This window comes from Tachypleus tridentatus, chromosome 12, assembly GCF_004210375.1.
Source record: "Tachypleus tridentatus isolate NWPU-2018 chromosome 12, ASM421037v1, whole genome shotgun sequence".
NCBI classification, from domain to species: domain Eukaryota; kingdom Metazoa; phylum Arthropoda; class Merostomata; order Xiphosura; family Limulidae; genus Tachypleus; species Tachypleus tridentatus.
In genome coordinates, this window is record NC_134836.1 from 3,557,865 (window position 1) to 3,576,123 (window position 18,259).

The 18,259-nt window shown below is 29.0% G+C and overlaps 1 protein-coding gene across 6 annotated transcripts; it reads right to left on the reverse strand.

Annotated features, from left to right (window-relative positions):
• Positions 1-163: 163 nt before the first annotated feature.
• On the reverse strand, positions 164-17,065 carry Mnat9 (microtubule-associated Nat9). 6 transcript variants are annotated; one of them, XM_076469257.1, is made up of 7 exons: positions 16,639-17,065; positions 14,718-14,827; positions 9,459-9,512; positions 6,084-6,164; positions 4,109-4,168; positions 2,099-2,193; positions 164-522 (listed from the first exon to the last, which is right to left on the reverse strand). In XM_076469257.1, exons 1-7 carry the CDS (start codon positions 16,656-16,658, stop codon positions 397-399), a joined length of 546 nt encoding a protein of 181 aa, XP_076325372.1. In that variant the 5' UTR covers positions 16,659-17,065; the 3' UTR covers positions 164-396. The 6 variants fall into 6 exon arrangements, with proteins under 6 accessions (XP_076325372.1, XP_076325371.1, XP_076325373.1 ...); XM_076469256.1 differs by having other exon boundaries at positions 16,273-16,673; XM_076469258.1 differs by lacking the exon at positions 16,639-17,065 and adding an exon at positions 16,127-16,258.
• Positions 17,066-18,259: the final 1,194 nt, after the last annotated feature.

Sequence of the window (18,259 nt, forward strand, 5' to 3'; positions counted from 1 at the left end):
ATTTTGCCCTGTTTACAAAGGTGTTGATGTTTTATTGATTTCTAATGTTTCATCATTCCAATATCAACAATAAGTAAAAACTTGTATAACGAAAAATCAAGTGTACAAACATTTCAACTGACTGCAGTTTTACATAAGTTAAAAATTAATAAAACCTGGGCTAAATAGAATCAGATCATTTTAATATTTTAAAAGGCTTTTACAATTTACTCAAAAGCTTTGAATTTTAAGTGTCATAAATCTATCACAAATCAAGTTCTCCAAATTGTGTACATGTACAGTTAACCATGATTTCTCTCTTTCTTGTAGAATTAACTTCTGAAAAAAAATCTTAAGTTAGAAAACTAAACATACTTTATGCACAATAAACCTCAAACAATGAAATAAATGATTTTACTATTCATATAGTGGATTATATACATGAATGTGGTAACAATTTGTTTGAGATAACAACCACAAGAACCATTCTTCTGTTACAACCAGTTGTAAAGTAAGTTCTTCAAAAATATCACTTTGAGAAACCTATATAAAAAGAAAGAAAATGTAAAACCTAAGATTTAATATAAATGCAATCCCAGCAGTACTGTAATTACATACACACTTGTTTTTCACTGAGACTCAAGTGCCCATCTCATCTATTTACTCAATGTGACGTAAACAGTCCTTTAATCAATGCCTATTAATTTCTGAATTCTTTCTATATTTAAAAAGAAGTGTAATTTTTATTAGCTTTAACTAACATTAAAGTTTTAGTTTTCTTTCAAATGTGTCAAAGATATCTCTTAAGGCAAAGACAAGTTTCAGTAACTAATTTTGATTATTTCTGACAACTTATTACTAAAATAATAATAGTAATCAAATATGCTACAATTTTTTATCAATACACAAAAGTTCTAATAATGTTTAACAGAAACTTCTTACTATAAAGCTTTATAACACTACTTTGAAATTTTATATTTTAATGCTGACAACAGATGTTAGCATTTAAACTGTATGGTTCACCTTTACTGTGTGGCAACTACATTGGTAATAGTATTTAACTAATAGTTCAACATCAAATCCTTGTGAAGAAGTTTAATCTAGGGTGTTGCCTAAAGCTAAGCAATTAGTTGAATTTACTAGTTGATGAGTTGTTAGTATCACTGATTGATTACCATCAACTAATTGACTCTCTTCACGAAGTGGCTAAAAACAATCTTATAATGCTAAAAATTGTAGTAGGCAGAGCACAAAGAGATCACTGTAGAGTTTTCATTGATGATGACAGAACTTTCTACAGGGTGTTTGGAAAGTCACTGGGTAGTTTTGCCTGTTAATAAATATATAAGTGCACAGTGACTTTCCGAACACCCTGTATAATGTTAAACTTTTAATAAAATTTTCCTCATTACTCATTTGAGCTCTCTTCATATTTTATAAGCTGAACATACTTGAATTGACTGAAAATGATGAAAAATAATAATACCAATAGTAGCTATTTGAAATGATTGTTAATGCTAATTTTGATCACTGGATAGTTAAAATAATCAGCTGTAGTAACTGAAAACATCATACTATTATTTTCATGAAAGTAATCAATTTAATCATAATTTTGATTAGCTAGTTTATATAATATGAATCAATCTAATCAATACTCACCAAATATCAGTGTCCTGAAACTATTACAATTTAAATACATAAATACATATTATAATTTAACTGGTTTTATAAACAAGCTATATGTGCATTAAAAATATTTTCCCTACTTGACTGAGATAATCTCAGTAATAAAAAACTGTGAAACTGACACACAGTAACTTAACTGATTACGAGAATGAGCTAATCTTATAATGAAACAAATTATCTTAAAACCTTCTTTTTGTATTGGTTATAAGTAATCCAATAGCAAATGTCAGAATTATTCACAGTTTATAAAATCTGCATGTGCTAAAAGGAAAATGGCAATTGGGTTTCAGTTTATGGTATATAACTCATTAAAGCAAGGGCAAATGCTACAAGTTTTCATTTTAGCTCAGGGATATCTAACATACAAGTCCTCAGAAACTTAGGATGTAATATATGAAGAACAGCTAAAAATTAAAATAATTACTTAATATACCTCTTTAAAACCAATCTTTTCAAACATATTTTTGCTAGGTAGATTTTTCATTTTCACTTTTGCAATAAATGAGGTAACTTGAAGTTGTTCAACTCCTGCAAGATATAAATAAAACTTTCAATGGCAAATAAAAATATACTTTGTTCCATAATGCAGAAAAACATGTAATCAAAGCTTAGATACAAAGCACTTACATGACCAACTCAGATTATGAAAATGACAACTAAAATAACATTATTGCTCAAAGAAAGATGTTTGGTTACATTAAAATACATTCCCATGAATCTGCTTTTCAAAGTCACAGTTATTAACAAATGAAAATACTTTCTTAAACTAGGCATAAGCAAAATAGTTATGCACTACTATTGCAAACATAAAAAAAGTTCTTTTCTGAAAAATATTTCCATAATCAGAGTGATTTATGTTTTTGAAATGTTTCCTAAGCCATGTAAATATTTGAACAGTATATTATATATATATTATATATATATATATATATATTAAATTTACAGGGATGAATTTTACAAGAAAACAGCAAATATATCATTGTCATATGTAAACAATTACACAGAATTACATGTAATGCTTGGTAAAAAGAATGCTCTTTCTCAATACCATAAAACATATATATATCTAATAGTTTAAATAAATATAAATCAAATCTGTAAACCATCAATATTTCAAAGAAAATGCAACTTGTTTGGTGTCTTAAACCATTCATTTTTTTCATGAAATTTCTTGATCATGGATCAGTTTCACTTTATGCAAAAGATGAAGAGCCTGAGTCTGGTTTAGCTTTTACTGCTACATCAATAGTAGTGCTAAAACAAAATAATGAATACCTTCAAAGATACCAGTCTACAAGAAGGATGAAAACAAGCATGCATTTTAAAACATAACTATTGAAGTATATGTTTTACAATATAATTTGAAAAGTTCAGATTGTATAAAGTGGTTTGTTAAATAATGGAATCAGAACTAGCTGGTCCTCAGATAGAAGAAGTTAGGGAACTTCTAGACAAGACTATGTTTAAACCAACTTACGTGGAATAAACTATGTACAGCATAAACAACCCCTGAAGAAGAAAGGTCTGTCTTTTGAAAATGCTTAGGTTATAAGATATTGTATTCTTGTATTAAATTAATTTCTTGAACCTATTTGTTTTTCTAACATCACAAATACATCAAAATGATATTTAAACTCATTTAGATGGAATAGACTATGTACAGCATTAACAGGATACTCAGACTGACTTAGGTAGACTACAGTATATACAGCATTAATATAATATTTAAACTAATTTATGTAGTTTTAGACTATGTACAACATTATTAGGATATTTAAACTGTTTTAGGTAGACTAAGTATAGCAACAAGAAGATGTGTAAACTGATTTATACAAATTAAATATGACAAAAACACAAAGAAGAATCTTTTAGTTCCTCATGAACACCTGCATATGATCCAGGTTGTTCAAGCACTTTGAGTGACAAATCAATTTCTAAGGAATTTTAACACTGTACATAAAGAGTGAAACAATTCTTACCAAATAAATAGTCACATTAATTTCAAGTAATACTGGATTAGTTATATAAGTAAAATAACTTACCTAAATCACCTATAACAATAAGAAAAATTATTATGAAAAAATTAAAATCCCTAACTATAAAATATAAATTTACCTTTTTTTTTTAAAGACAGTTTTACTATAGAAACACTCTCAAAGTAGAATAGTTTGTTCAAACATTTGCAGTCATAAGGTTCAATTTTAGCACAAACAGTAAATAGTAATTAGATGTGATGTATAAGGTTAGTTTTTTACCAGTATAATTTTCAAATACCATACTCATAATTAAACAATATTTTGTAAATCATTTCTACATTTCATAAAAGCTTTTCCAATATTAAAAAATCAACAATGAATAAGCTTTTACACTATTCTTCTATCTAAACTTGACACTTGTGAGAGTACTTCATGTTCTGCAAATTTTCTTTCGTCAACAGACTCACCATATCGTAACATGAACAGTAAAGCTTCCTTCCCTTTACCTTGGCCACGTTTATGCTCCTCTAGTGATAAAAAAAAATTGTTTTGTTCAAGAACTAACATGTTAGTCTATATTAATCACTTGTAATATGTAATAAGCTGGAATCAACAGCCTTGTAAAATATAAATTTTGATGTAGAACTATACATCTTTAAAACCTATAGTAGTATATTAGTTTTAAACATGAAAATTACTATTTATAGTAAAGTTAAAGTTTACCTACAAAAGTAAGTTCATTACTGATTATGTATATATATATTGGCAATACAAACACCCCTTTCTCTATAGGAACAGCACATACGTATGCTAATTCTCTTTGTGGTTCTTATAGCATGAATGTATAGACTAATATGCACAAATCTATGCAAGGTTTACTGTTAGCTTTCCTTAATTTTGAGCTGACTTGAAAAAAAATAGCTAGTCAACAATGCCCACCACCAACTTTAGAGCAGTATATTGTAATTTCAAAACTGGTAATTTGTCTGTCACTTTTAAAATACATCCAAAAGTGCAATTTTGTAGAAATGGAACATCTTTAGATTCATGGTTCAACAGGCTAGCCACTATGCCTCACCTGGCTTAAAAATTTATGTGAAAATATAAATGACTATTGAAACTTTTACCAAAACATGTTACTAATGTAATTCATGTGTACAGTCAGTGAAACATGAAATGATGCTGTTAAAAAATAAGAAGAATATAGACATCCATAAAACATGTTTTTCTATAATAAATTAGACTGCAATACTTTTAACAGTCCCAATAAACCTAACTTCACATGTCAAAATTATTATGAATATTTCCATTCTTAAAATTCCAGATTACATTGTTAGACATATACATGATCAGCCATACATATCATATATCAACATAACTAGATTCATAAGGAGAAAAACAAGGTGTACTAAAGGAATGTTGAAAAATGAACTAAAGTATATTTGTAAAATGTAGCTAGTCTCATACCCTTCCTACTTACTGCTTAAAATATGAAAATGTTTTACTCAAATTAATGGTTACATTTTAAATTAACAGTTTTTAATTTAAATTTCAAAATTAAGGTGAAGAGCATTTTAAAACATATCTGCTTTTATAAAGATATACAAGTAATTAAACAAAACATTACAAAATATATGCAATCAAAAATAGTCTTACAAAAAAAAAAAGAGTTGCTTGACCACTTTTAGGAATGCGTACACACCTAACACATTTTACAAATTACAAAAAAAAATTATTTCTTAAAATGTTACTGTAAAATTTGGGTACAGTAGAAAAGTTTTAATGTTTTACAAACATAGATTTAGGGCTATTTGAGGAAGAATAAAGTGAACATGGACAGTTCATGAAAACAGACTATCACAAGAGTAGTTTTAAACACAAAGTTCTTTATTTAACAAACACAGTATTAAGTTATCCAAACTAGCCAAGTTGCTGCATTGTCAACAAGAAAAAATTTGAGAGCACTTAAAAGCCAGAAAGACTTAAATTCCCTGGGAAAAATACAAATTTGTGTATCACAACACAAGTCCACAGGCTACATATTTCATGGCTCCATACACAGTCTTAAGCAAAGTCAGTTGTACAAGTTTTTGTATTGTCTGTTTGAATAAGTTAACCTCCAATTAGTCCATACAAAAATGTATACATGTTAGTTAGAGACTTAGGAAGAAAGCTGCAGTATATGGCCTTTACCTGTTAAAAAAGAACAGCACATGCTTATGTTCATGAAACTTGTGATAAACACAAATAAGAATAACTACAAGTTGAAACTATAGATATTTAGAAAAGTATCAGATGAATTTACCTAAATAAAAAGACATTTGATGTTAATTACAGAATGGTCAAATTCATGACTATTTCAGGAAATTACACTTCTAAACAAGTGGTTAACCTTCCACTGCTTGTTCTATAAAAGTAGTTTGAAGATTCCCATGATATTACCTGCAATCATTATTTCAACTTCCCCTTGCTTGAGATTTTCAGGGTTGTTGAGGAATAAGTTAACATCTCCTATCATTGAATCTGTAGCATGTTAATAATACATAATTTTAAAATCATTACAGCGTACTCATAACAACTACATACTTCAATTTTTGTGTTACCATAAAAAAATAAGGGTCTTAATTAAACAGACAGTGATTAAATCCCAATAAAAAAAATTCACATACATTGATAGAGTTAAAATTTTAATTAATCATGTATAATGGTTCCTATGCCTATGCCTTTTAAAGTAAACCTTCAGTAAACATTAAGTCTTTTGTAGACAAAAAATCATAATTTTTATTTAAGGATGTTTTACTAAAACTGTAACTGTACAGTGTCAGAGCATTAACTACTTCAAGTGCAAGGTGATTTTTATGTTAAGACTAAAAATACTTTTCTTCTTCTGTAAATTTTAAAATTTTATTTGCATAATCCCTAAAAACTTCCTAAGTAAATATCAAATAGTTTTATTTCACACAAACTTTACATTTTATCTGTTATTTTCTATACCTTTTTTTTCATTTTGGGATGAATGCAAATTATAACAGAAAACTACAATTGTTTATTCTAAGTAGGTTAAAACTTGTAACAGCATACATCTGTTTCTACTTAAATGTTATTCTTTTATTGCTCTTTGAACTGTCTCACAAAAAATCCCACCATGAGTTGCAAATCATTCAGTAAACTCATAGCTCAATTACTTTATCAATATAGTTCATGTATACCTTGTGAACAATTTTTATTCATTTTTTCTCTTTATTTTATCTAATCTCACCTAATAAGTTTCTAATGTTTACATTCTGTTATTTTTATTATAATAAATAAAGAATACATATGAAAAACAAAACCTAAAGTACCTAAAGCTTATCCTTTTATGCTAATGGTGCTATCACACTAAATATTTTATTTAACGAAATAATACACCTAAGAATACAAAATATAACAAATTAAAAGCAGACAATGTTCTACAACTACCGTACTTTTTCTGGCTTTTTAACTAAGTGATAAGAATCATTAAAAATCCAGCTAAGGTTCTCCATGTGTTTTGTGGGGGAATAAAGTTAGAACTGGAAGCAAAATAGACAATTTTCCATAGAGAAAACAAAGTTATGTAATATATCATTTAATAGATTAATACTTTGGCTTTCTATTGGTTATAAATAATACAGTATTAAATGTCGGAGGGAACTAACGTCAATTTGTGAAAAGAAGGATGTGACAAAGGGGTTTTGATTTTCTAGTTTATGGCTCTGTAACCAATTAAGATTGAAAGCTATGAAAATTATGCTTTGTGTAAGCAATAACAATGTTATAAAGAGTATTTTATTTTAAATTACATATTTTTCAGAGGGGTGCTGAACAAATTAGAGAAAAGACCTAGACAGTAAATGTCACAATTTTCATACAAAATGAGATTAAGGATTTTTTAAAGTATTTCCTTATAAATTAAAACAAAGAACTTATCTAATATTAAAATTTGACTTATTAGCCAGGCTTTGATTCCAAGAGTATATTTATATACATTGATAATAAAACAGTTTACTTAAGTTTTGAATGTAACTCTGTAAAAGGCTGTGACATGCACACTTTTACCTACCTGATATGGAAGAGTTAATGTGATTGACATCTTCACATACAACAATTTGCAATGAAGTTACTTTTTAATCCTAAACTAATGTACAAAAAAGTGTATAATATATGCAACATAATATGTAAACTATATCAAGCTGATCTGAATATAAGATTAACACCATTTTCATGGGCTTTTCATAAATATATTTTGCCATTTTTTACACAAAATGTTTAAAAGACAAAAAATGTTTTGTTATTAAATATGATACAACAGGTAGATTCCTATAATAGTGAATAATATAAAAAACAAATAAGTACTTTCTAGTTGATAAATTCACAAAGCTACTGAAAATCTGTATGTTTATACTAACTGTTACAACTGATTTTAGTGATTGCACAGAAATGAGTATAGTTTTTTACTGATGCTGCTTTACACAACAACTACATTAATGTCCTTGATAAACAAGGTTAAAATGTAAAATCAAATAAGAAAAGTCATGGGAAATTGGCTGTGTATATAGTTGTAAAAAAGTATAGTTTCTTATGTGCATTTTAAAAATACAAAGTTGTACATTTGAAGATTAAGAAACATGAAACTAAAGTGTTTCATGAATAAAATAATTGTCTTTAATACAATAAAATAAACAAAATGTTTAATAAAAAAATTCACATTCTAATGTGAATAACTCCTGATAACACAGGCCTATGATGGTTTTATTGGCTGGAAATATTTCCATGTTCTACAGCACTTCCTGTATGCTGAATCCAAAAACAATATTCATTTTTCTAGCATATTCAGGGATTTTATTTCAAATCCACAGTTAAAGTTAAAATGAGACTTTAAACAGTAGTAAATAGTGAAATTGATGATTAATGTCAATCAAAAGTAAATGTAGAGAAAAACAACAAATAATTACTGGGATATACCATGTTAAAAAACAAAGGCCAACTAAGAATATTTTATCTAATGTAAAGTTGAACATGGAAAAGGAAAAATTCCAAAGTATTTTACTTTTAGTGTCTTCAATCTTTAACAATTTGCTGATATAAAATTCATTAAATGAATTTAAAGTTTTAGAGTGATGATTCATAAAGATGAAGATATTTGTCATTGTCAGAGGGTGTTCAAAAGTAATTAAACCCATCTGTCTGAACTCTGACAAAAAAAAGAAATATTTAAAGTCCTAGATACAACTGTGACAACCAACAGTTATAGTGTGATTTTCAAGTGAGTTTCATAACTTGTACTGTCAAAATATGGACGGAGAAGAATGATTCATTTTTTGGTCAATAGTTTTCTTGAGATAGGTTCAATGATATGACTAACACAAATACTTTATTTAATGGATTATATGTTTGTTTCAGTAAATAAGTTCAGCAGCCTAAATGTTTGTCCCTAATAAATCATACTGTTTTACTAGATATATAACCATCCAAAAAAATTTTTTATAAAAATCTAAAAAAGTCGTTCATCACCAAAATATCTAATTTGTACTTGTTTGTATTCAGGACACAAAGTTACATGAACATTCAAACAACTATTAAGCATCAATAACTTTAATGTTAATATTGTTGACTAAGACATTTAGAGAGGGTTAAAAAATAAAGCATACTCTGGCATATAAACTGAGAAAAACTTTTAACCTTAATGTGTTAAAAACAATTATGTAGTGGTTTCATCTCTGTAAATGTTTAGTGAACTTTGATTTATCTTCACAGTTTACAATGAATGGTAAAAAGGTATAACACTCCAACACCTACCTACTTCACTTTTTTGTTCCATATCCTTTTTATCTAGAACTATGAAAGTGCATTCTGTAAATAAAAAGAAAACAAGTTACCTTTATAGTATTTAAAATTTGATTTCAAACTAAAACTGTTAAATAAAACTTCCCTAAAATACACATGAAACTTCAACATTATATACACGATATTTTCAGCTCTATTGTTTTCATCACACTGAACCTTTATTTATACAGGATTTGAAGAACTATGTAACAATAATACATACGTAGAAACAGCTTATTTGGGTTGAGAAAATTTTTTACGTAAAGGAGCAAACATATATATTTTTCTCTACAAGTGGGTTTTCTCAACATCACTGATTATGTAACAATAATGATACTAATTTATTTTTCTGAATTATCCAGTTAATGAGCTGTTTCAGACATTAGACTGGAATTCATATTTATTTTTAATAAACTTCAACACATTTAGATATTCCTAATACTTCAAAAATTAAAATATTAATAATACATTCTTGGGCACAACTACACATTACAAAGTAAAATGGCTACATATAAAAAAAACAGTATAGCTAATTTTAAAAAGTAATAACCACCATTTCATATAACTGTTCTTTTTTACTTTCAACAATAAGAAAATAAAAGATCAGAATATTACTATATACAAGCAGTGGCAATTTTTAAGAGAAATATTTTCAAAAGCAGCAGTGAATAGTTTATGTTCAGCTATAAACATCCATATCGTACTCTTAGTAGAGGCTTTTATACCATCAACATTATTAGTCTGGTCCAAATACTTCTGTTCCCAGACTAGAATGTTCATAAAACAATAAAAATTTCAATAATCATTATCCAGATAAAGGATTGCATTATTTCAATTACACATATGAGTCCTGAATAAAGTAAAATTACAATGATTGCTGGATATACAAGACTATTCAGTTTAAGATTTATTATTTAGTTGATTGAATCTTTAATGATTTAGTTCTATAACAATAGCATTAAAAATTAATTGTTTTAAAAGTTATGTAAAATTTTGTTATGTAACTCTGCACAATTTATACATTGTATATGCAATTTAATTGTTGCAGTAGGCTTTTGTAATACTGTTGACACCATCTTACTCGAAACTTTTTTGTTATGTTTAACACTGTTGTTATTAGAGGACTAGATATTTCTAAATTGTTTATGTTATAAGTTATAAATATGTCATGTACAGAAGTAAGTAAAAGTGAAGTTAGACTATGTGGTTGGCAGTTTATCCATAATGGCAATTTATAAAGTGAGAGTGTCACAGTTTATAATGTAACAACCGAGAGAGTGAGAGAAGAATTTGTCTTGCCAAAGGGTGTTCTAAAGAAGTTGAACCCATGAATTCTGATGAAAAAGATATAATTATTTAAAGCTTTGAATACAAGTGTGGCAACCAATAGTTATAGTGGTGATTTTGAAGTGAGTTTCACAGCTTGTATTGTAATAACATAGATAGAAAAGAATGATTCATTTTGTCAATTTGATTCTAAAGTAACTGAATGAGCCTGTGTGAACTTTTAACAAAAAAAAAGAAGAGAATTATTTAAAGCTCTGGATACAACTATGGTTAAACAACAATGAAATGAATTTTTGTACATACATGTGGCTTGATTTGAATATATATTATTTCAAAACAAGTGGGTTGTATACCATCTGTTTATTGTTGAAATTTATCACCAAAAAGTCACAGACACAAGTTTTAAATAAATATGAAAAGCATACTATATGCAAAAAACATAATTTTTTTTATAAAATATTTTTTCTAAAGATTTTTTCTGTGAACTTACTGAGTCAGCCTAACTCAGATGCTGTTATTCTCCTAACAAATCTCATGAAGAACAGTCTGCTTTTTCTATCGGTTATAAATAATTCAACACTAAATGTCAGAGAGAATTATTGACATTTCTAAAAACAGAATGAGAAAGATAAGGCATGGTATGTTAATTTGACTTTTGTTTTTTTATATGTGAGTAAAACAACTCTGAAGGCTAGAAATTTATATTTCAAATTGTCAATATTTATACTATGAATGTGTAATTGGCAGGGCACTCATAAAATCTTATAAGGGTAAATAGAAAATATAAAAGGGGCAATTTGGAGCAGAGATGCATTAAGTGATACACAGAAATGAAGACTAGGGATTTATTTAAATAATATAAAAACTTTGGATTACAAACTACATTTTTATGTCTAGTTTACTAAAATATGTTGACAACAAAGTTGCTTAATTAAATTTAAAATTTAACTTTGTAAAATGACCTTGGCAAAAACACTTTGACCCTCAGGTACACATAAAATGAATATTTGTGGTAAGGTTTATCCACTTTTCATGGTTTAATGATAAAGCCCATTCATTAAAAGATTATTTTAGTGAACAAAACTGATAGTAATGCATAAAGCTGTATGCCCTGATGTTATAAACATGGTATTTAACCTATACAAATAGCATTTTATCACATTCTACATCACTTTGACAGCAATAGTCTCATGTTATGAAGCTCAATGAGTTAAAAAACACTCACTTATGTCAAATCAGCTAAACATATGCACTTAAGTGTTACAATCTTACTACTGAAAGTAAGAAAAATAAACAAATGTGATTTTGTACAGAAGCATCTTCTATAGCACTGAACATCAAGAAACATTATAATCGAGAGATAAGATAGTTTTAATGCATATTTTTCTTATACTAATTTTAGCATGAAGTACCTTTTATGTAAATTTCAAAGGAACTTTATTTGGTTTAACATATGTCTGGATTAACTTCATCTGGCTATAAAATTTGTATCAAGTAGCTAATCTGACCAAGATAGTGCATTATTAAAGCAACAGTTCACTTTTCCAGAGTGTATTTACAGTATACTGCATGTGTAAAATAGGCCAAATTGTACTGAATAACACACCATTGTGTTTAGTGATCCAGCCAATTCTCACACATAATAATAAGAAAATATCCATTTTATTCCTTTTGTGCTTAAAACCCAATATTATAATAATAATAACTATATTATCTTTATTATGTAAAATTAGTGATTGAAGTGGAATGGGATACCATCTCCCTTCTTTTCAGGAGGATCAAAAACCACCCCTCTACCTTTTAGTAGATTTGAAATCTCACTGCTACTTTTACAGTTGCCCAGGGCTATGTCAAATATCTTATCTCTGCTTTCCTCTCCCTTTCACACCAGTATGGGCAGAAAGATCTGACACTAAGAAAAAAATAAAACAAAGTGCAACACAATGAGTCACATAAGATTTTGTGCACTACTACTTTCCATAAACAGTATAGTTCACTAACTCACTACTCTGAAAAGTTGTCATGACTGTAGACTTCTGAAAGGGAAAATGTTAAGTAGATGAAGCAATAAATATTTTCATTTTAGTGTCAAGAGACTAGACAGATGATCTATGTATTTTTTCTTAAAATGTTATGTAAGGGTGAGGTAGGAATGAGACAAATATTTCAAAGTTTTTGTGATTTGAAGCAAAAATAAACATGCCTAGATTTATGCACAGAATGAGTAGGTTTCACAGCAGCCTACTAGCAATGAGTTGAAGGTTAAATCTGTACCTATAGATAAACATGTCATTAAGTCTCATGTTCCTCAACTTTGTTGGTCTTTGGTCTTCCACTTGAACTTTTTTTAAGCCATGACTAGGAAAAACCTCCTACATATTGAATACACTTTCTGTCCTGCCACTATAGTTACAAGAATATAAAAATAAAAATTCAGTTAATAATCAATGCATACCTCTCATGCAGTGTTGATCACATTTGGCTCTAAAAAATATGAAAATATGCAAGTCAGTATCAACTGACATGGAATATTTTTAGAAGAATAATTTTCTACATAAGACCACCAAGTTTCATCAAAATCTGATAATTTTTGACTGAGTTATAGAACACAAATAATGTGAACAATTAGTTCCCATGTTAACAAGTTAAAAAGATTTTTTAAATTTTTGTGACCTTGACCTTCCAAAAATTAACCACTTCTAAGTTGGATCACAGTCTGAATGTATACCAACTTTTGTCCAAATATATTCACCTGTTTTCAACTAATCTTGCTGACAAAGACACACACAGGACTGAAAATGTAACCTCCATCCACCTTTGGAAGTGGAGGTCACTTTAAAAATTCATAGTAGTCATTTCACACTGATACATGTTAACCTAAACAAAAATTACACAAAAACCATCCTGTTTAAATACCCAATTTAAATAAGCCTCTTTAAAAACACTCACTGAATCATCTTGAAACCAATGCATCACATCATGTATTTTTCATAAAACTTACACACTTTAAATATTAAAATACAGAAACAATACCTGTATACTAATTGCATAGGAAATCACTCACTTAAAAACTACATATAACAGTGTACACAAGTTGTTGTTCTTTTCATTCTTTTTTTTCTGATGCCTTGGACCTTCCATAACTACATTTATGAAACATTTTTCGTAATCCCAATATAGTTTCTTTATTAAGTTATGTTGAACTTATTTCCAAATAAAAGAAAATAAAACCACATTTCAATTCAATAAAAATAGTATGATTTAACTTTTGATTAGCTCAACATTATAATTCTTGACATTGTTTCCTAACAGTATTTTCAATGTGTTATTTCAAAAGATATTTGTTTTACAGGCTAATATTCTATATTTATACTACTTAACTACATCTTTGAGTAAACTGCTGTCAGAAATTACTTCTTAGGTATTTCATTTTCTTAACCAATGGAACACACAAATAGTGACTCTACAGACTGAGATTTAACAGTGAAAAATTTGAGGGCACCCAGTAAACATGACAAAAATCTTGCATTTTTTCCTAGAGGGCAAATTTTAAACAGAGTTGTTAAATTTCAGAAAGCTATCAGAAATAGCTAAACAAATGTAAATATTATAAACTACACAGAGCTCTTTCTACTTTTAAAGTTTCATATGAAAAAATACTTATATTTTGCACTTCATTCATTAGAGCTTTGTATTAAGTAAACAAAACAAATTCTATAATAATTAGTTGGTAAGTTTTATATCTGATTATTTTATTTTGTTTTGTTAATTGAAAAAACATGATTGAAAATGCTTAAATACTGTTCTATTATAACTTCTTCAGCATTTAAAATATTTATATGCATTATATAAAAATTACAACTATCAGAAAACAAAACAACTAAACAGCTATATCAAATTGACAGAAAAAATTAAACTATTTAAAGTTAAAAAAAAACACACAACTGTCATCATCTTCAAGCCATGATTGCTGCATTTCATATTCCTGTTCTAAGGTTAAAGGTTCTGATGCTGTCAACTCCTGTAGTTTTTGATCCTTCATCCACTGATGATATCTGAAATTGCAATATGATATTATTTAGTTAAATATTTCAAAATATGTACAACTGTTTATATTCAACTCAGTAATACCATTATGGCAAAATTTGTTTTTGAGGGTATACAAAGTTGAACCTTAATTTTAACAAACTATGTGATCTATTTGTAGAGGACACAGCATACTTCAGAGTCCATACACCAACTATAATAACTATGTAAGAACTAGATGGTTATGAGGAACATTCAAAAAGAGAATAGAAACTTCAACTTAGCACTTTGTATATAATAATATTAGTAATTTCCTATAAATGTAGCTTATTAACTAGACATTTTACACTTCTCAATTAAAAAAATAAAATTTCAAGAAAACTGGTATCACATCTATAGACAAGGTTGACTTTTGCCCATTTTACCTCTCACATGTCCCTATCTATATATCACAAATATCTTGTTACTTGGTAAGTTTATGAACAGACAGAAGTGAATATTTCTTATTTATTGATGCTGATATTTTCATTGGTGGATGTTTTACTAATATATTTTGTGAAAAAGATTGAATTTACAAGTCTTAAGCTACCTCTGAAATGAAAGAAATAAAGTCCTCATAATTCATTAATTCCCTTAAATACACCAAAACAATCAACATCCAAAAAAGATCATAAATACACTGAGTAGTACTGTAGTAAAATAAAAAATATTTTCATAATACAAGTTTTCATTTGATATAAAATATAAAGTAGTGTTACAGAACCATACATCATTTATTAAATGTTCACTGTAATGATTTGCATTGTTTATTTTAATATTAAATGACAAATATACAGCTCACTCAATTACAAAAATATTAGTTTGTGTACCCTTGCATTATTATAAACCAGTAACAATGGTTAACACACATTTATCATGCTTCAAAACATTATCATTAACTTTACTAGTGGACATAATTTTCCTATATATGCAAAAACGGCTATATATACAAACGACCCGTTTTTGCATATATATTTCTCTACAAGTGGGTTTTCTCGACATCACTGATAATTTTCCTAGTCTTTCAATTTTCAAGCCTTAATTGCTACCTCACAATTGTTGTATTTGCTACATCGCTGGAAATTTTTTGGTCCTTTTTTTTAATCACCAAATGATTAAGATTTTAACCTTCTTATGGGATCTAAAGTATATTATTTCTACATGCTACATTCTATTACGATTTCAAGTATTTGTAGCATCTGAAGCACTCCTCAAGTAGTAGTACTACTAATAGTATTGGTGTAGCAGTAGAAAAACTAAAACTACACATAACAACATTACATGCTTACACAGTTTCCATTACAACTGTTCACAGGCATAATCATTTATTTTTCTTTCCCTAATACACCAACTCATGCACATTGTTCTAAAACCATAACAGTGTAAGCTTTACTTAACTGAAAAATAGTCTAAACGTTAGGCTAATAATACTCACTTCACTACATGATAAATCTTGTACGGAACTAAAATAACCCTCGATCCCCAAAGTGAAATATTTTCATTGACTTTCATTACGTATATATCACAGGTATCATGAAGTATCTCAAATCTTGATAAATTTCAAATCCTATTTAAAACTCCACACTGAAGTTCGTAGTGTTTCGTTTATTATGACCATATTATATCAGTCCAACTTAACATTAACTCATTAAATTTCAATCACTCTGACTTTCTGTAGTTCGAGCAAAACTAAATAAATAATAAACACTTTTTGAAAATAAATGTATTCTGTTTTCTAGTATATAAAAAAAAAAAAAAATTAGTTCAGTGATGGAAGTTTCGTAAAACCCATATGGCTTACATGATCGCGATTGTCGTCATATCCTTTACTTCCCAAAGGCTGCGGGTAAAACAAGTCACCAGGCTCTAAGTTCACAACTCAAGCAGTCAAGATAAAATGATAACTTCACGCAGATATCAATTTCCATGTCTTTTGAAAAATTGGACACTAGTATATGCAAAACATTATATAATTAACCTCAACTCGTCTAGTGACCAATGAAACCCATTAAATGGCTCCAACAATTTGACTTTATTAGAACAGCTTAACATAGTTATGTTTAATTTTTAAGTTGATTATATTTGAGCATTAGGTAGCAACTTCGGAACTGTCCTTACAGTCTCTGCTCCTTACGTTGAGATTGACTTCTGCACAGAAGACAATAGAGAGTTCTTTCACTAATGCTACCAATAATCTACTGCAGTGGTGCACAAAGTCTGTCCGGCGGGCCGGATCAGTCGTCGAGTGGCCCGCGATGTCCAACGGGAAAGTCAAACATAGAGAGTTCTCCGCCTGCGCGGAGATTAAGCGCTATACAAGAATATGCATTAGATTACATACTGGATGGTTCCATATTTGTGTCGAGCAATAAAGAAAATTTAATAAGCAAATCTCGTTAATGTATAGGCATTTAATCATTGGTGCAATGACGTAATATTTCCGTAATTACGAAATCTCACGCGTTCCAATTGTTCTTCGAGATTTACTTACGAGCCCTATTTTGATATTATTTCGTAACAAAAATGGCAGCTAATCGTAAAAGAAAAGTTGACGACGAAAACCGGCAGTTTCATGATGATTGAACTGTGCAATACTGTTTTGTTCAACAACAGAAGAATGTGATTTGTCTGCTTTGTCATTCGACAGTAGCAGTGGCGAAGGTATCCAATATAAAGCATCATTATGAGTCGAAGCATAAAGATTTCTTCAACGTTGTCAGTGATGAACGAACAGCTCGAACTGAATCTCTGCGGCAGTCGCTGAATCACCAGCAGAACGTTTTCTCAAAGTAGTCAGGAGATTTAGGTGCAGCATGTGAGGTCAGTTACGATATTTCCATGATGATAGTGAAATCTGGCCGACCATTCACTGATGGTGAATTTGTCAAGCAATGTATGATTACTGCATCGGAAAAGTTGTGTCCGAAAGCATTTCGCAAACTACAGACAGTGGCTTTGAATCGAATGACAATTCAATGAAGAATTTTACACCTCTCAGCAGACGTAACAAGGCAGCTTACAAATAAAGTAGCCAACTTTGTCTACTTCTCTTTGGCAGCAGACGAGTCGACTGACATCAGTTCAACAGCACAGCTACTAGTTTTTGTTCGTGATGTGTCGTCATCGTTTGATATCACAGAGGAACTAATCGGCATGGATTCCATGAAGGGTCAGACAACTGGGTCTGCTTTATTCGAGGAGACAGTACGACTGTGTAGTAGTGTTTCATTGAATTTCACGAAACTGGTAAGTGTGACAACTAATGGAGCACCAGCCATGATCAGAGAAAGTAGCAGGCTGGTAGCACTGTTGATGAAGCATCGAGGAAAGCAGAACATACAGTTGGTGAAGTTGCATTGTATTATTCACCAACAGAACCTGTGCAGTAAAGAACTTGGTTTTCAGGCACTGATGGCATTAGT